This window comes from Opisthocomus hoazin, chromosome 9 (assembly GCF_030867145.1).
Source record: "Opisthocomus hoazin isolate bOpiHoa1 chromosome 9, bOpiHoa1.hap1, whole genome shotgun sequence".
NCBI lineage: Eukaryota > Metazoa > Chordata > Aves > Opisthocomiformes > Opisthocomidae > Opisthocomus > Opisthocomus hoazin.
In genome coordinates, this window is record NC_134422.1 from 37113875 (window position 1) to 37133675 (window position 19801).

Here is a 19801-nt window from a genome sequence, read left to right on the forward strand (position 1 = left end):
CAGCCCCTTGAACTTACTTAACTGGCTCATAATGTCTGAGGCACAGGACAACAGACCTGCAACAGCGAAGATAAAAATGAGCGTGCACAGATGCGTCAGTCAGCAAGACCAGCTAAGAAAAATCACGTAGAATAAAACAGGAGCTCAGCAAAAAAAATGAAGTGTACAGCCTGGCAAATTTCTGAGTGCTCTAATCCAGGCGCTGGTGCTGACTCGCTGCAGACCCACTACTAACTCTGAATATATTCACCTCTTTCTGAGTGCTCGTAGGGCTGCTATGCAGATGGAGCAGTTATAATCCATTAAAAAAACAGTAGATACGTAACAGGCTGCATCACCGTCCTCATACAAACAGCTCTGTTAAAGTTTTGTACATCATGCGCACACTACTGTGGGTGGGGACAGAGGGCACAGCTCATGCTGTCCTGCATGGAGCTTTGGTCTAGGCAACAGGGATCTGAAAAAGTCATACAATTATTAAAAGTAACCATAATTATTAGGTGAGACTTCAAAATTCCTTTTAAATCAATCATGCAATGGAACATGTCCCACAGAATGAAGCTTTCTGCATATTAAGTCTACAGCATTCCTTCCTGTGCAGTAAGGGGGCAAGTCCATCATCCCAGGCAATGCCAACAGCTCACGCTCACACTCCAGCCTCGCAGCAGAGATCACTCCCGTCTGAAAAGCTATCCCCTCACCACGCAAGTGCACCTGCTGTGAAGGTGATCTTCACGGAGGGAAACCCCTATACTGACTGCTCTCCACTTTGCTCACTGATAGACAGGTTCCAATTGAGGAGCTTCCGAAAGACCCTGAAGGGCAGGGAAGTGATCCAATGGCTTTGCAACGTGGAAAAGGATTGCATCAGTCAAGAAGACCAGAAAGTGAATGAGTGGTTCCAGAAAAAACCCCACCAAGAACAGAAGAGTGAGGTGTGGAGGTGGCAAGGAGATGGAGAAACAGGGAAAGGTTGTGCTCATCAAGCCCACGAGAAAAGCTAAGGTAAAGAAGGAAACTTTAAGGCAGGTCTGGGCAGGAGCAGGAGATGGTGCAGATAAAGGAAAGCTAACTAGAGAGAGAGGCGAGTAAAATTAGAGCAGCTGGTTATCCTGAAATAGCAGGTCAGACCTCAAAGAAACCCATCAGAGATGAAAACACCTGAATTAAGGCAGAAAGCTGACATCACATATTCATCATTTTCTGAAAAAGGAGGAGTCAAGGTGAGGTTGAATGTCACCAATGGTCAGAAGGGAAACACAAGTGGAAAGCAGGTGAACATCCAGAACAACTCCAATCATGAGAGCAACCAAAAATACCAAACAAAGGAAAATAACCTGGGATCATACAAGGAAGAGCTTCACACATTAAAGAACACCAATAACACAAATCCAGGACACAAGGCCACTAGCACTGCCGGATTTAACTCCTGCTTCTAAACAGAGGAGCTAGATGTCAGTGGGGTACTGTTTCTTTTTTTTGTCTGTCCAAGTAATCATCCCAAAATTCAATTAAATGGGACTCCGTAGACAGAAAGAGGTTTGCAGTTGTTCTTTGCTCTCCTCAGGGATAAATCAGGGTAGAAGGGGGAAGTTTAGCCAACGGCAATGCTGCCACCGCGTGGAGGTCGCTGCTGATCGCTCAGAAAATCCGTCAAGCCAGTTACTGACGTAAGTCAAACACAATGTCAGTCCTCTCTGATGCTCAGAGAACTGACGAACACTCACTACCACTTATTTATCATCACTGCTATTAGCGATGAATAATAACTACTATTAATCACTATTCTTAATCTTTAGTCCTTTTAATTTTAGCATCTAAGCTTTTCTCTTAGTTTGCCTTGCCCTTAAAACATGTATGTCCAATAAAGTCAACTTAACCTCCTGTGACGGAATAACACCTCATTCTTTTTACTGTATCTTCACTACAATTGACAATCACTTATCAAAGAGTATTAAAAAATATATTAAACCACAGAAATACAAACTTGTTGCTCCACAGCTTTTGATGTTATGATTGGAGTGATAAGAAGTAACACGGTTACTTCATGTCTTGCTCTTATCTTTGGTCTCTTCAAAACCCAACGCTTTGTAGGGACTTCCAGTTTACAGGGAACAGGAACGAAAATTACAGAAGCAGCTTCACTGCAACATCAGGCAAGAGCATTCTCCAGTGTTTCATGGAATTTCTAACAGTCATCGCAATGCAATGAAACCAGATCACTAGAAAAGTTCTCCTGACGCACACTCACAAGCATAAGTGGTCATCTAGGAATGGATTAAATTTAGGCCACATATGGCAAAACACTGTCAACAGCTGGAGCTACAAAAAAATCTAAATCCAGAATGCAGTGTAAAGTTTGCTCATCCAGGTAGCAACCAACAGCCCAAGCTGCAGGTTTGATACATGTGCCACCATCCAGACCAGAAATCAGTCCCCAAAAACGCTCATAATCCAGCACTCCGATCAGCCAGACAAACCCAAATCCTCCCTTTCTCCCAGGCCCACCACCTCATCTTCCCCTTCACTGGTATTTTTATTACCTCACACTTCCCACGGAGACCCGTCTCCTGGAGCCGGGACCAGATGCTCTGGATCCTCCCCGCGTGCTCTGGGTGGCTGTTTGTGTTTCCACAGGTACACTGGTGTTTCAGCATCAAGGTGTCATATACAAGGCCTGCAAGCAAGGTTACAAAATCGCTCTCAGTTAAAACAAAAAAAATTAAAAATTGCCAGATATATGGAAACAAACTGTTTTTTTTTTTACTGTAGCACTTCATATTCAGCTGAACACTTCTACCCAAAGACTGTGTGTGTTTTATCAGGAGCCACAGAGCTCTAAGAAATGAAAATCCAAGACGCTGCTTTGAGACAGCACCAAACCCGCAACAAACCCTTCCTCTGGAAATCCTCAGTGGATCCGGAAAAGAAATCAGTCACCGACATCTCTGCAGGCTGAAGCTGTGAGAGCGACAGGAGGAGGTGACAACTGAAAGCATCAGTATGAGGACAGATGTGCCCGCGTAGGAACACCATCTAGGAGGGGACTGACTTGCAACTTTTCCACTGGGTACTTTCAGAATTACTGCTAAAATGACTCTAGGGCTTGGGATTAAAAAGCAGAACAAGTAAGTGGTTAGCAGGCTCCATGTTTCATAAAATAGTTTGTGCTGAAGTCTTTGCATCAACATTATTTGACAACATGCTAATTAAGGCTATTAGCACACACTTGTGCATAATTATTCAGCACAATATGTAGGTATTTAGCAGTGTTGTTTCATTCGAACGTGGGAGGCAGGCAGCTAAATCCCCTTCCATTACCAAGTATTTACGGCATGACAACAGCGTAGGAGACTTTGATTCATGTTCCAGAGTTGCCCGGGTACGTTTTTGGAAGGGGAGTTATGATTTCGTAGCCAATATTCCACTGGAGGAAAACAGCAGGTCCTCCACAGCTATGGCGTCCTGGGGACAAAAGACCTTTTTTTCACTTAAGCAAGAGAGACATACTCATATATTTAAATCTACCGCTCCCTTCAGCCAGAAGCTCCAGAAAATAGAACAAAAGGGGTTGGATTATTTTATCCCCCAAGGAGTAAGGTTTCTTGCAAGAAATACCTGTGTGAAAGCACCGTATAAAGTTGCAAATCAAAAGTCTTGACGAGGATCAAAGCCTTTGAATTAGCAGCAAAGGCAGGAGCTGTTCCCAGATCCCGACATGAAAGGGTCTGCACTCCAACCGGTATCGCTCCTCCGAAACCCCAGACGAGCACACCTATGCTGCGGCGGGTGGCCTGAACACAGCTCCAGGAGCTTTCACGTAGCCAGTTCGAGTACCAGTAAACAGCACAATTTGCAACTGCATGGAGTTCAAAGGGGGTTTGTAAGAAACCAGGCTCTGAGAACATACATGGACACGCAGCCCGGAGCGAAGCGCCGTGCTGCTGCATGTACCCAAGCTTGGCTCGACCTGCAATCACACCTTCTGACTGAGGGTAGGCTTGTTCTGCCAGCAAAAAATTTGGCTTTCCCTTCTGAGGCGAACCCTGGCACTGAGACTTTCAGGTATTCAGCCTTAGGGGAGGTATCTGGCAGTTCCTCGCTTTGCTGTAGGTGAGTGCAAAGCAGAAAAAAACGAACAAAACCCAAACCGCATTCAGTTCTAGGAAGAGAACAGAGCACCAGTTAATTGCCTGCCTTTGGGTTAGCCAAAGTTCAGTTAAATAAGACGGTGCTGCAAAGCTCTGTAGAGGTCTCCCACATTTGATTCACAGCATCTGACTTCGGTAGGAGCTGCTGGGCATAGCCAAGCGCTGTAAATGCCACCTGAGAAGGTGGTGAAGCCCAGTGGTAACGCTGGCTGTCCATGAGAACTCCCCAGTCTGAGTTTATTCAAACTAGTGCAAGGTCTGCAGAGTTTAATTTATTTTTGAAGGAAGTTCACCTTCGGGGACATCATGCATTTTGACAAAGTATTTGTTACCCAAATGAACCCCATGCAGACATCCTCCTAGACCCCACGGGACTGCACTAGGTTTGGCTAAATCATTCATATTAAAGAAAGGAAAGTGGTTCTACTTTTTCTGACTTCCAGGTGCATCTACAGGGTCTACAACAAAGCTTTATAGATTTAAAGCCAAAGGGTGCATGCATAGCTATTCAACACTTCTATCCACACTCAACAACTAGCCTTGAATCCAAACAGCAGTAAGTACAAGCAGCAAGTCATGCATCAGATAGCTCCTGACTGACTGGGTGAACCCTGGCTCCCTTCAGTCCACAGGCACTCTGCTGTTGGCGTCAGCGGGGCCAGGACTGCACCCTCTGAGGGGACTGACCTGAGAGACCAAGGACTAAAACGTGGTGCAATTGAGACATTCAGGTGATGGGCAAAGAGAAACAACGGGAAAGGACACTGCGTGGAGCACAGGCAGGAGAGCGCATCAGAGAACTCACTAATGGAAGCGGGAAAAGTAAAATGTAATACAGGAAAGCTATGAACAAGAAGCTGCACCTCATTTGTACAGGACACTCCAACCTGGAGATAAATCTGAGGCTAGTTCATGCTACACCTTCAGAAGTTTGTGGAAAAAAAAACCCCAGCATTTTCAAGCAGTGTTTTTTAAGCAGCTTTTTCTTGCTGGCCTCCTGGATTCCCAAACGATGCTTGATGCTGTTGCTCTAACAAATCTTTTCACTACCTGGGAGCTGGGCACAACCTGGCAGTGAATTATATGGATAACACTGCAAAGCTGGAAGGGGTCTAAGGCCACCTAAATAGTCAACATGTGAATCTGTGGTGTAAGTTTCTTTTTAAAGGGTGTTTTTCCCAAGTTTTTAAGCTTTACATAGTAACTCCTGAAAAACTACCATGACACAAGTCTAGGTACATAGGCAAAGCAACGCCTAGCCAGATTGGAAGTCTCCATTCTCTGTTTTGTACCTGCGTAACCCTAGAGCCTGGTGGGGCAGAAGCCAGCACAGATCAAACCAAAGATAAATGCAAATGAAGAAACAGCTTGCATTGACCTTCTAGCGTTCTTCGCTCGTGCAGCAGATCTGCCAGCTATCTCCCAGTTCTTCTGGAGGAAGTTTGATGTCTCAGAAGCAGGCAGCGGTATTTATCAGCTAAGATAGCTGCACCGACGAGAGCAAATGCAGGTAGCTGTGGATGAGATCCCCAGCCACCCAAACCAGCACCTTCTCACCTGCATCCACAAGTGCTGGAAAGCTACCCGTGTGTTTAAAATCCATGCGTGCATCTAGAACAGGTCTTGGTAACTGAGCCTATGCAACGTAGGCAGATAGAGCCGTTAAAGTAAAGGTGTTCAGAAAAGGGAGCGGTAGGACACCTCCTCATCTCTACTTGTTAACGGAGACTACAGAGGGGCTTATAGAAATCAGTTAATCTATAAAGTTTCTCCTTTCCCAGCGATCCAACGATAACAGCAGCACCTCGGTGAGTTCTTCCGTATTGTAATCACACGCCACTCAACATTTCTCTTCTTTACAAACTAAACCGCTGGACAGGAGGGAACTGTTCCAAGTTCCTTCCTGCGGCTGGGGACACTCCGATGAAGACACACACACACAAAGGAAAGCTCGGCAATTTAAGCTTAAAATACAAAACTACATTGGCCATTACGAGTTAAATGAAGTGGTGCTGGAAGCAACACTCTTTAAGACATGAGAACAATAATTTTTAAAGGTCAGCACTAAAGCATAACCAACTCGCTTTTCTTGGCAGAACAAACACGTGATTTGAGGTTCAGATAATTATATTGCTCTGCACAGGAGAGAATAAATGCCTTCATCAGAAATGAAAAATACTTTAACGCAGAACATCAGAATAATTCGTGGAACCCTTTTTACAGGAGATCAGAGACTGGATAATTGGAGCTATGCAAATTAATGGCCTAACCTGAGAAGTCTTCGTCGAGTGTGTAGAACAGCGCATGCAGAAGTATTCATTAAAGTCAAGGGGGCTACTTGTGCTAGCAAGGGCAAGTTCAAGGACTCGCTTTCTTTCATATGCTAGTAGGAAGGAAAATTACATGTCATGCTTCAGGACATAAAACTGCTTGCTTGAAGAAGTCAGGCAGGGCACTGTTTTCACTTTCATGTGGAGTAATGCACATCCTGTTTGAGAGGTGTATTATGCTGTTCTTCCTCTATACCTTTGAAGTCTCAGGTACTGGTCATTGAGAAAGACAGGAAAATAAATTATACATAAAACCCACAATTTCCAGCTGTCTGGTCCTAACTCTGTCCAGAGAAAGCATCGGTGTTTTCTGCGTACTATCCTGAACATGAAAGTGACGAACAACTCCTCTGTCTGTGGGACAATAACTGATCTCTTCAGAGCCACATTCGTGTCTACAGTGATTATGGCTGGCTTCGTTAGGGCCACTGAATGAGGTCTAGTTTTTACGGTCCTCCACCAAAATGATTACAGCAATTCAAATCATAATTTCTCTGAAATCCAAAGCGCACGATTGCGTTAGAATCGGTCTCCAAAGCAGTCGCTTATCAAACAGATGGATTTTCCTTGTGAAAAAGAAGCCTGACGCACTTTGGCCTGCTTGCTCTGAAAAATACTCAAGACTTTTAATTTCCTGCCTTTCAAAGAACGGTTCAATCCTAGCGATTAAGCTTTAGTATCCACTTCCAAAAAGACAATCTCCAACACCGCGGACAACTTCAAGGAAACATTAGCAATCTAACTCGCACACACGTGCTCAACAGCTGAGACGCCTGCCTCTCCTCTCCCTGCTTGCATGCCCACAGAGAAGTAGGGTCTTCTTTTCCCTGTCACTGTTAAGCAGATAGTGACGGTTAAGTAAACTACTCCTTCACCTTTTATGTGAGGTGAAGGACTAGTCATAGGACCAGTATAAAGGTCTCACCTTTTATGCTTTGCACCTTTATTAGTGCCAGTAGATGCCCAACACCACTTCCTCCCTTGACAGCATCTTATTGTGCTTTTCCTCCTCTGTTCACCTAGCATAAATGCAGGGAACTGCACGAGATAGAAGGCAATGGAAAAAAATCCAGCCCTTGAAGTCTTAACATGGATAAGTGCAGTGAAAATGATATTTAACAGGTGAAATACACTAAACATTCTTCATACCATCGCACCCGGCTGTGCAGTGCTGTATAAAAGCAGTGTGATATTCCACCTCTTCGTTTAAGCCACTTTTTTTTTTTTTAAACCCTGCCTCCAAGGAAAATAAATCATAACATTGTAACAGCGTCTTTTCAAAGCAGCAGAGTTCTCAATCTGCATTCTTACCCTTATCTGTAATTTTAAATGAAATTTATAGAGGCACACATCTGAGTCAAACGTACATCCTCTGGTAGGAAATGTTATTCTGTGTTCAAAGTCTTGCCTATGATTGACAAGGCAACTTAAACACCGGAGGAGGAGAAGGGAAGAAAGAGAAGGAATGAATAATCTCTTAAAGCAGGGCCAGGCTTCCTCGTTTTTAAAGCACCTAGGTTTGGGTCTAAGTGCATTAGATGCTCAAGTTTCATCTCGTTTGACTGAGAGCCAGGGGACTACCCTCCTTTGCATTCTTGGCAAAAGCCAAAATCTAGAATAATCTTGCTGGAACTGGTTGCACTAGAAACGCAGTTTTGCCGAAATTCAAAGTTTCGGTATTAACAACAAATAGAGACTCTAAGGGCTGCTTTGCAAAAATGAGACGCTGCTTGGGCTTTTACGGAGCTGATGGCACATGCTTCCCACCCTGCAGCTAGCAGCTGAAGATAAAATCATATTTAACATATCACTATTAATATACCGTCAGTGTCTGAAAATAAACCCGATTCATAGTGCTGATTTTAATGATGCAAAAAGTGTGGGTTAAATAAGAATAAATGGGTAAGTGAAAGAGAAACAAAATCACGAGTTGCTCTTCTTTGGGCGTTCTGGATCTTTTTCCCCTTCCTCTTCCCAGGGCACACATCACATTGCAAAATGTTCATTCACAAAATAGAGTTTGACATTTGGGGAAGAAGGCGGACTTCAAAATAAGTCTGCCTAATCACCCAGCACAGGACTTGAAATGTTGCACATAAATTAACTTTCATCTGTTACTAAGGCTACTGAACAGACAGAAAGGATTTTGGTGGAAAAAAGTTGGTTGTCAGGATTCAGGAAGAACAATTATTTTTTGCCTTTAATCTTCATGGTGAGATTAACACCTTTTTTGCACTTCTGGTTTCCACCAGACAAATGCAGAATTGCACTCCTATTTTTCCTTTGAGATGAAGACTGAGCAGGTAAGATAACACTCTTCAGTCTGTTTGTCTGTTCAAGACAACTTGAAATAATCAACTCACCTCATTTTTCCTAACCTACGGGTAGAGACTCCTGGGCAGAGATTGTGTTACAGGAGGAGGGGTAGGCTGGCACGGAGCCTGGAGTGGATAACTTATGGCATGAGATTGCGCAAGGACTGGAGAAGGTGCAGAAAATCCAGCCAACAGATACTGCATTTGGCATGCTGTCCTTTTCCAATAACATTGCCTCTCTCCGCCTTGCATCTAAATCAGCTTTGTCACAGCATATGACTCGTCCTTCTTTTCCTGGAGATACATAATTAAAGTACTGTGCTATGCTACTGTTGATTTTTGCAGGTTATCTTCAGTCTGGGCTGTAGGATGTTTGTCCCTCTGGGGAAGGGACAAGCAGGACAACAGGGCGTACGACGACTGAACCTTACCCCTGATGAAGACAGGATGGCAGGGAGTCCCCAGACGCGGCTGAGACGCAGACCCCAGACAGATGGCTTTGTGGGGACAGGGCAGAAAAGCACAACACAAGGCGAAACGTTCACTGCAGCCCCACCGCTTCAGCCTCCCGTGCCCCAGAACGTTACCTGTCGTGAACCTCGGCTTAGTGGGTGGCTCCTGTACGGACATGGGGAAGGTGGCCGAGGCGGGCGAGGACTGCGCACGGGACAGAGGCCGGTGCCCTCCGAAAGAGACGGGCATGCCAGCTGCCTCCAGCGACGCCTGGTAGTTTCTCAGCTGGTGAATACGTTGCTGCTCCAACAGAAGGGCTTGCTGCGGGGAAAAGAAGCAGGCAGCTGCTGAAAGTCTGCGTGGTGCCTTCATAAAAGGGTTTTTAAGGATTTGTAAGGTTCGCAGGCTTGGACACCTTACCCTGATACATGAGCACACGCACACGCGTGCAGCAAAGGAAGATGTGCACGTTTCCAGAGGGAAGGCAGGCAAGTTCAGTGTGTCCAAACCACAGCCCTGAAGCTGGTGCACACTGGCAGGGTCATTGTCAGAAGCAGCTCCATCCTCCCTCTGTGCCCTCACCCATAGATATGGCACTTCAGGACATGGTTTAGCAGGCATGGTGGCGTTGGGGTGACAGTTGGACTTGATGATCTTAAAGGTCTTTCCCAACCTTAATGAATCTATGATGCCCCAGACCAGGGAACGAGTCCGGCTCAGCCAGACCCCAGGCAGAAGAGGGAGCTTTCAACCGAGCTGGTTTTCCACACAGCCACACCATCAGCTGGACAGGCTCTTGGTCAGAAGGGATGGCTGTTCCAGCTCGCCACACTGCAACCACAGCCTAAGAACCTTACCATTTCCCCTATTTATTCCTTCTCCTCTTTGAGCTAAGCTAATTGCAAAGGATGTAATATTTTTAAGACTCCTCAGGTGTGACCATGAGTTCAGGACTAGGGCGCAGGCGCTTCACGTGCAGAGGAATGGTATCACTGTGGTCCACCATTAGCAGCATGTTACGTTCAATTTATTTATATACTAAGGCAATGAGGCTCAGATGTGACTGTATAAATCAAATAATGGCATTGATCTTTCAAGGCAGTGCTGATACGAAGATAACACTGCTCAATGAGGAACCGAAAATGTAGTCACTGAGGAACAGCCAGGGACATTCGTGCGGGACAGGCGACGCCGCTCCGCAGTGCTAGTAAGACGGCAGCAAGCAGCGAGATGCAAATGACTACAGGGAGCAACCAATTTGCACCTGATTCACAGACACCGCAACTGCAAACCTGGCACAAGTCTGCTTTCCCTAGCCAAGGGCTGTGGATTTACTCCGAGCTACACCCTGGCACGGCTACAGCAATCTGCTCTTGGCTGCAGATCCCGTGCGGGGGTTACGCGTGGCTGTAGGTACAGTCAGATGCCGAGCGCTAAGGGCTGCAAAGACGAGCAGAGCACTGATGCCTTAAGAGAATCACAGCCTTCTCACCTTCATTACTGCTACCACAACAGGCAATTTTTGGGAGACTGCCACGTCATTGGGAAGATTACGCTATGCTGCGTTGTTATTGGATTTATTACTTGCAACCCACAAGCCTCTGGTGTTTGCGCTCAAAGGTGAGCACAGCTGTAGTCTCTGGGCAGTTCTGAAGAAGGAATCCCCTCCAGTGAACCTTGTTCCCTGTTCCCTTATCCAGCTCTTCTCTGGGACAGTCAATTTGCTTTAAAACACAAAACCCTCTACTAGTACGTCGTGCTCAAAAATGTTAAGACACACTTTGCCTTCCCAAAGAAACAAACAGAAAGTGGTTCAGTGGCTGCAAACACACCGACTGCGTTTTGTGCAGGTGATCCAGATTCTCCTACCTGGAACTTCTGCATTGACATGGTGACTTCAGGGAAGGATGGCACTGATTTTATCTGCAGGTTTCTTTACGTAACAAATCCTCAACAGCTGGTTCCCCCTCGCTTCCCCCCCTCAGAGTAGTGTAAGGTGACCACCAAGGACCAAAAATAAGCTTCTACAAAGAACCAAGTCCCAAATTTGGTATTTTGCAAGCTCACCTGACGGAAGAGCAGCTCCTGCTCAGCCTGCCTCTGCCCGGACTCCAGCTCCTGCTGCGGCTCTGCTTCCTCCTCATCGCTCTCGATGGGTTCTTGCTTCACTTGCACCATGTTGGTCAGCCCGGGGGCCTCCTTTTGGCTTGAAGCTCTGTCGCTGTACGGCTCCTCCAAAAGGGCTTGGTGTTCCCGTAACTCCTCTTCTGTCTCCTCAGGGTGGCTTTCATGCTGGCGAGCTGGTTCGTTGGGTTTTGATATGATCTGAAAACATCCCAGAGGTTAACCGATAAATAAATTGTAACTCATCACAGGTAAAGTTCACTCTGCTCTCCTCAAAGAACCAGCTTTGTGAAAAGAGCAATTGTGAATTATAGCTTTTATCTTATCAACTAGGTCCAAAGCAACCGCTCAAAGGAAAGGTCAGGGCAACCTTGGCATTAACTGCTATGAAATCCTGCGTCCCAGGTAATGACAGCCCCTTCATTTTCCACTTGATTTTCCCTCTGAAGAAGTTAAGAGCCTCTTGTGCCTACGCACCTATGGATGCTGCTCCACTCGCAAACCCACAGAGGAGAAGCATAACAATCATCAAGACATTTGGCAATTAAATTCTGGAAAAAAGTAAGAGAGACTCAAACCCTCTAAGAGGGTTTCTGCTACCTTGTTTGCCCAGCTTCTTCTTGAATCAACCTCTGAATTTTAACTGTGAAGTGAGAGGCTGTCATAAAGATTCCTCTGAAACTTGCACTCTTCTGAAGTTGGTTAAGAGGAAGCTGAGGCCACTCAACTTAGTGCATCTGTACAGAAGCAAACCACAAGAGCAGCATCATTCTAACCAGACCTACCTAACTAGAGGTAGTGAACTTCTCTGAAAGCAGCTGCTAAAACAGGGGGAACAACAGAATTTTCACTATAATTCGCACAGGTTCAGACTTTTTGAAAGTTCATTAGCGAGATAAAATTCACATCTCTTTGTCTCAGACTGCTTATGATTTTTATATGGAACAAAAAAAAAAACAACAAAACCCTGAACTGTTTTTAAATCCAGCATAGATAAATAAATCAATTTCCTTTCTTTAAAAAAGCTCAGACTGTGCCCGTTTTATGGGCTTATAAAGAAAATGCTGAACTTTGAAAGTTGTCAGGGCAGAGCTTTAATAAGGATTAGGTCATTGGTATGAAAACCAATATTGATTTTAAATCTAATAAAGCTAAATCAAAACACAGTTATTGAACACATGCAGAAGGAGTGACTACTTATGAGCAACTTGCTCTTTGAAGAACAGTGGCTCAAATCTGAAACTAAGCCTTTTTCCCTAAATGTAGGAAGAGAGGCTTTGCCATATACCTTAAGCAAACCTATACAAAGATTTAGGCAGACAAAGACAATATCAAGGATTAATTGCCTGCAAGTATCACAGCAATGATGGCAAGATGTTGCTCATTGCTACAGCAGAGGATCTCAAATAACTGGGGCTCAAAGCCTTTAAAAATGGAGCATTGCAGGGACTGGGACGCAGGGCCACAGCTTTCCAGCACTTTGTGTCACTGTATTTTGGGTGTCTCGACTCCTGAGAGGAGCAGGACACGCAGAAGGGTATTATCTTGCCTAGAAGCTTAAGGCAAGGCCCTCTCGGGTCCACGTGGCCCCCCATTACAGATGTACAGATGGGGGGTGCAGTCCATCCCTCTTGGTGAAAAGAGTTGATACTTTTGTACTGATCAACAACTGGCTGCTGTTGGCGAGAGGGTTTCGGTTTCTACAACCGTGGAAGCCTATTTGAGAGTCAACAGTTTCTTGGAAGAGATGGGATCCACCTGACTAAACAGGGAAAAAGTACCTTTGCCAACAGGCTGGCCAAGCTGGTACTCAGAGCTTTAAACCAGAAACAACATGGGAGGGAGCGGTTCCTCAACAGGCAGCTAAGGAAGCTGGGGACAGGGTAGGCAGGCCAAGGGCCTGGCGTGGTGTGAGCAGAAAAGACACGGCAACCTGTAAAAACGAGCTGAAGTGGCATCCCTTTGAGGGCCGGCACGGGAAGAAGGAGGTGCCTGCAGAACAGCCTGATGGGGAAGGTCTCGAGCCTGTCCTGGGGAACCGACACGCTTGGGTGCCTCTCCAAAATGCCACTACACCAGTGCACATGGCACGGGGACCAAACAGGAGGATTTGTGTCTGCGTGCGGTTACAGGGCTACGACCTCCCTGGGATCATGAGATGTGGTGTGACAGGTCGCATGACTGGAGTGCTGTGATGGAGGCCTTTTAGGGAGGGCAGGCCGAGAAGGCGAGGAGACGGAGTTGCCCTTTATGTGAGGGACGAACAGGAATGCATGGAGCTCTGTGCCTTGGTATGCGTCTGGAGTCAGTCAAGAGCTTAAATATCAAGATAAGTGGGCAGACGAAGATGAGTGCTGTTGTAGTGGGTAGACCGCTGTAGACATCCAGATCAGGCAGAAGCAGTAGATGAGGCCTTCTTCAAACACCTGGAAGAAGCCTCAGGTTCACAAGCCCTGGTCTTCACAGAGGGCTTTAACCACTTTGCTATCTGCTGGAAGGAGAAGACAGCAGGGCTCAAGCACTGTAGGAGATCTGAGTGCACTGATGAAGAATTCCTGACACAGGTGAAGAAGATGCCAACAAGGAAGGTGCTCTCCTGGATCTGACTCTTACAAAACAAGGAAGGACTATTCGGGAATGTCGAAGTCACAGAGGCAGCATTGGCTGCAGTGACCATGAGATGATGGAGTTGACGATCCGAAGAGGAGGTAACAGGGCAAAAAGCAGGAGCACAGACCCGGATTTCAGGAGAGCAGACTTTGGCCTCTTCAGACATCTGCTTGGAACAGTCCCATGGGATACAGCCCTGGAGATTAGAGGAGTCTGCAAGAGCTGGCTGATACTCAAGGATTCTACAGGCTCAAGAAAGATCCATCCCAACAAGCAAGAAATCAAGGCCAGGCTGCAGAAGGCCTGCATGGAAGAGCAAGGAGCTTTTAACTGAAATCAAGATATAAATGAGTGGTGTACAATAGTTGGAAGCAGGACAGGTGACCCAAGAGGAGCAGAGAGTTACTATCTGATCTTGTAGGGATGGTGTTAAGAAAGCCAAAGCCAACCTGGAGTTGAATCTGGCAATGGACGTGAAGGTCACCAAGAAAGAAAAGAGGAAGACTAGGGAAATCACGGGCCCACTCCTGAATGGGGGAAGGGACACGGTAACAAATGACACAGAAAAGGCCATGGCACTTAATGCCTTCTTTACTACTAAGACCTTCCTTCACAAATCCCGGGCTCCTGAGACCAGAGGGAAAATCTGGAGCAAGGAAGACTTATGCTTGGTGGAGGACCACCAGGTTTAGGGAGCACTCATAAAAACCTGGACATAAATAAGTGCATGGAGCCTGATGGGTTGCACTCACAGGTGACAAGGCAAGAGGCGATAGGAACAAATTAAAACACATGAAATTTCTTCTGAACACAAGAAAACTTTTTTTTTTTAGTGTGAGGGCAGTCGAAAACTTGAACAGGTTGCCCAGAGAGGCTGTGGAGTCTCCATCCTTGGGAGATATTCAAAACCCAATTGCATATGGTCCTGAGCAACATGCTCTAGCTGACCCTGCTCAAGTAGGGACATTGGACTAAACGATCTTTAAGAGGTTCCTGTCAACCTAAAATATTTGGTCACCAAAAATTCCCAAGGATTTTTGTGAGGTACCTCCCACCCCACCTCCCCAGTTTCATCAGTTGTAATACACATTGGATAACTAAACCACATTAAACTAAAGGTAGTTCTTCCATCAATTTTCTTTAAGTTCTTTCAGACTTGATGAAAATAATCTGTTTTAAAGATAATTAAATCATCATAAACCATCTTCTGCTTCTTTTTTTTTCTGCCTGGATGAAAGGTCTTGAGCTTTGAAGTTAATACCTTTTGAACTTACGAACTACACAAGGTAATTGCTCGGAAAATAACTTAAATGTCATTGTCAAAACTAATGGAAATGAGAAGCAGTGTAATTCCCTAGAAGTTTTAAATTATTCCAACTCCATAAAAATGTAAGAATTAAATGAAAAACACATGTGTAAAAAGCTACAATGAATGTTGAAAGATCAAGTGGTCAACGACAAGGACACTTCAAGCAGTCAGTTTGCGCATACAAAGTGAATCTTTTGGTATGACATTTGTTCTAGCTGCTGCAACTCTACTCTTCTTAAAGGACAATATTGCAGAGAAAGGACTTTGTTATGAACATATTCCATAGAATACATGAGCACGTGTATCCCGGGTCCATTAAAACTCCCTAAAAATCTTCTGTTTTTGCAATTTTACAAACATGCGCTCCTGTAATTTAAGAACGTCTAAGGTAATTGTAGTGCAAGGGAATGAATATAAAGTTAAGATAGCACTGAAAATGCTTACAGATATAGCTGCAATAGTAAACAATTACACAATCCACCATAAATAACTTCTTCCCTTAATTAGCTCTCTAGCATCCTTTGCAATGAGGTCACTCGTCTATTTTCAAACACACTCACCTTCGGCTATCATACACTGCCACCATAAAACATTGTTAAAGGCACTGCCTCTCTAGCCTTGGGCAGCTATCTCAGTACAGGAGAAACTATCCATCTCTAGTCACAAGCATTTTTAAAAGATTTGATACAGCTGGCAAGATTTCTTATTTACATCTTTGAAATACAAAGAACAGAAAGAAAAAAAAAATCATAGCGACTCAGGTCACAGTACAAGAAAAAAAAAAAAAATTATCATTTTTCTGTGGATGCTTCATGAGGAAAGCAAGGCTGCATCCTTCGCTAGCAAAATTTCAGGTCAGCTGGCATCTGGTATGTCTACCAGATACAACATATCTACTGCTTCATGATACCTTCTCTGTAGTGATATGTTCTTAAGATACCGAGAACTGTGATGATTCTGCTAAAGAGGCTAGAAATGTCTGTATACTCATCAGAGAGTAATGAAGGGTTCCCAACAGAAAAATGCTAGAGAAGCTCTTAGAAGAATATAACTAATGTGCTTTTTCTTTAGGTAACAAGCGTCACAGTGACCTGTCTGGTTCCAAAATGTGGCTGAAGAGATCCTTGGAGCAGAAGCAGAGCTGATGAACTTCCACAAGACTGCATAGCAAAGCTTCCTCTCTGGACAGACCAACTCTGACGAAGTTGTGCACCTCTGAGTCTTTTTTCTAAGATGACAAGCAGTTACAGAAGAAATTTCAGATCCTACACAATTAAAAGGACAAGGCTCCTTCGACCCTGAACATGACAGATCGCCTCAGTTATCAGAGACTGACAGAAGTGAAAGTTTGGCATGACTAAGTAAACCTTGAGTTTGATCCATTCTCAAGATCTTCTCCAGTTTAGGAGTCCAACACAGGAACGTGGCATTTTCTCCAGTATTGCTCATCATGGTAATGGTTACTGGAAGTAGGGGACAAGTCTGAATCACTGAGGGGACTACCTTAAAATATGAAATTAATAACAGTCTTGTGGGAAAGGACATCTCTGCTGGAGGGAATACCTCACTCATGCCCTTCAGAGACTTCAGTGTCGCTGGACAGACTGGTGTGCAGTAAAGGACACGGACTGGAGGCTGAAAACAACCACACACACCTTAAGGTTCAGGATGAATGACCACATTTCCATACAGCTCATCCAGGGTTATCTATGGGTAGTAGAAGCTCAAAGGGATCATACTTGACAACGCATCAAAACCTCACTCCACTTTGCCAGATATGTGCAGCTGGGCAGAACTTTGTGCAGACAGGGATATGCTGGAAGGTGGTCGAGACAGCACTGTTGTTGGTAACTGTCCAGTTACATCCTGGGAAGTGCGGAGCACACCCAGTGGGGTGGTGTGACCTCCCTCTTTTGGGAATGGGGTGGAGTAGCAGAAGGTACCAGCCACGACCCACACAGACTGAGCCTCTTCTGTGCTGGTACCATCAATCACTCAGAGCCCTGCTCCCCCTTGAACAGCACTGTAGGGGACACAGGTGTTGATGGGGTGGCACAGCATGTCCCACAGACCAGAGGAGGAGAGAAGCCAGGAAGCAAGGGAGGACAACAGACTGGCTTGGACCTGACCATGCCATGCTGTGCAGAAGCCAGCAGAAACCTCCCTTTCCTTCCTCTGGAGATGAAAAACAAACTCAGGGAAGAAAGAGAACAACTCTGGATAGCTGGAGACTATGGGGGGGGGGGGGGGGGAAGAGGAAAAAAGGGATGATCAAGGCTCATCTCAAAAACATCCTGAGACAGACGGCCAAAAAAGTGTTGGTCTTGAGTCAGAGATGTGGCTCGGAATTGAGAGGCGGGAGGTAGGCGGCGCGGAGCGGGTATGCTGGCTGGGATGCTCAAGAGAAAGAGGAGCACTAGCAGAGCGGCACACGGCAGGAGTGCATCCGCAGGGGAGGGGACATGTGGACAAGCACTTGAAGAAAAAAATATATTGCTGGGGGCTTGAATTACTGACTCAGAAATGATAACACAAGCCTTGCTCTTCTGGCTATTGATATGACTCTTCCTAAGTGAGGTACCCCTTGGATCCTAATTTTCCACTTTTATAGACTATGGGGAAACATAAGATAATAAGGAATGATGGGGAGAGGCTGAGTTGGGCATAGGCCACGTAGGGAGCCGGCAGAGCCTTCTGCAGCAGCTGAAGCCGAGACAAATCTCTTGGGTTTTTTCTTCCCTGAACTGACGAGACAGTAGGAAAAAAACAACTGTCTGAGGCAGCCTACCTGCTGGAAGTACCAGGAGATGGCTGGCCTCTGCGCCTAGGTGAGAGGGACTGACCCAGCTGCAATGAATCAAAGCACAGGGACTGCCCGGAGAGGAAAAGGAGGGGGAGCAAGAAGAAAACACCTTGGCACCAGCAGAAGCAGTTTTCTTTCCCCTCCTCTCCCAAATAACTGGAGTTACGGGCTTGATTATATCAGGTACATATCTACGTATCGCCAGACCTGCAGCAGCAGACACCCTGCAGAACAACGGCTCCTGGCAAAACCACTCCACAGCATTTACGCAGTAACAGGGGTGACGATGCACAAGCACACGAATGCCAAGTGTCTCGCGTCCTGCTGAGCGACATTTCATAATTCAACTGAGACACTTCGCAGGAACGCTGAAGGAGGTTTTTTGGTACTCGTTATATCCCAAGTTACGCCTGGGTGCTTCAAAAACAGGCTTCCCTTTAACTGTTCCACGGGTAACAGCCCCATCTGAATGCTGTGTAATGCAACCCAATACACCATCTTTTTCTAATATAACAAATTAAACATTACATACGAAAAGCTACTCCAGGAGTCATTTGAGGCTAAACAGTTAACGCTTTCCAAATGAGAAAAAAAAAAAAAAAATCAAATCAGGAAATAGCAAGGTTAAATTCTAGGTGTTAATAAAAATGTACCCACCCAATGCTGCTCTACCACAGACAAGTCGAGGCACTGTAGCTTGGCATATACACGTTGCCGTATATATGCTGCAGCAGGAGAAACACCTCACTTTGAAAAGTGTGCTAAAAATGAGGTTTACCCAGAAGCACCATAATTTGACCACAAAAGCTCAGTCTCAATCTGCTTACCCGTACAATTCAGGGCTAAAAGGAAGATTATCTGTTCTACTAAGGCTTCGCGAATTATACATCCAGAGGACTAAAGCCAAAAACACTCATCTTCACTATGGAAAGGTAAAAAGTTGAGTTTTCCGGCACAGGATTTACAGAAATCTCTCTCGCATATTTCTCTTCAGAAAAGTAACTGCTGCTTCAAGACCTGTCACGCTGACAAGCTAACACTTTTAACTCGAAATATCTGGAGTCTGCTCAGAGAACAGCATCCCACTTTACCTGGTACGCCACCGTGACAAAAATATCCCTCCAAATGCCGACCTCCAAACGCCACAGAGATCCACCAGCACATCGCAGTTCCTCCCTCATATATAAAAGACTAAAAATTGTGTCTTAAAAGAGACTGAAGTCTGCAGAAGAACTGTAATCGCTGAAGAGGAAACGAGGCTGGGATCACTGCATACATTTACCGCATGGCAAAACAGGCCCCCTCGCCCAGCAAAGCTCCTCTGGCCATGGGGAAATCCCATTCCCGAGGTTTGAACGTTAAACATGCAAAAAGCTGGGAAACATGAGCGTATGTTGCTTGTGTAATTTCACATCAATGCTCCCATATGTGCCTACATTAATGTACAGCTCTTATTTTCAGGACTGTTTAGCATTTACTCTTTTAGGGCACATGCCTCATTCCGATCACAGGTTGCACAGAGCTCAATTAACAAGAAGTGATTCCGTATCTTACCCAGAACCTCATTTAATGTCTCATTCCTTGGTTCTGAATTGATCCCTACATACAGTTTTGCAGTGCGATCACCAGAGAACATGAGGGCTTTGCAAATATCAGCACGTCTGTGTTCGCGATGGCTTGACGGCAGGCAGGGAGGGGAGCTGCTC

At 45.4% G+C, this 19801-nt stretch overlaps 1 protein-coding gene across 5 annotated transcripts in view; it reads right to left on the reverse strand.

Annotated features, from left to right (window-relative positions):
• The window catches only part of HDAC4 (histone deacetylase 4), a 264827-nt gene that overhangs the window by 45471 nt on the left and 199555 nt on the right, over positions 1-19801 (reverse strand). For all 5 annotated transcript variants that reach the window (XM_075431189.1, XM_075431191.1, XM_075431187.1 and 2 more), the window contains 3 exons: positions 11317-11574; positions 9384-9570; positions 2544-2677 (listed from right to left, as the gene is read on the reverse strand). In XM_075431189.1, coding sequence (XP_075287304.1) covers positions 2544-2677; positions 9384-9570; positions 11317-11574 — 579 coding nt within the window. The remainder of the gene's footprint in view (positions 1-2543; positions 2678-9383; positions 9571-11316; positions 11575-19801) is intronic.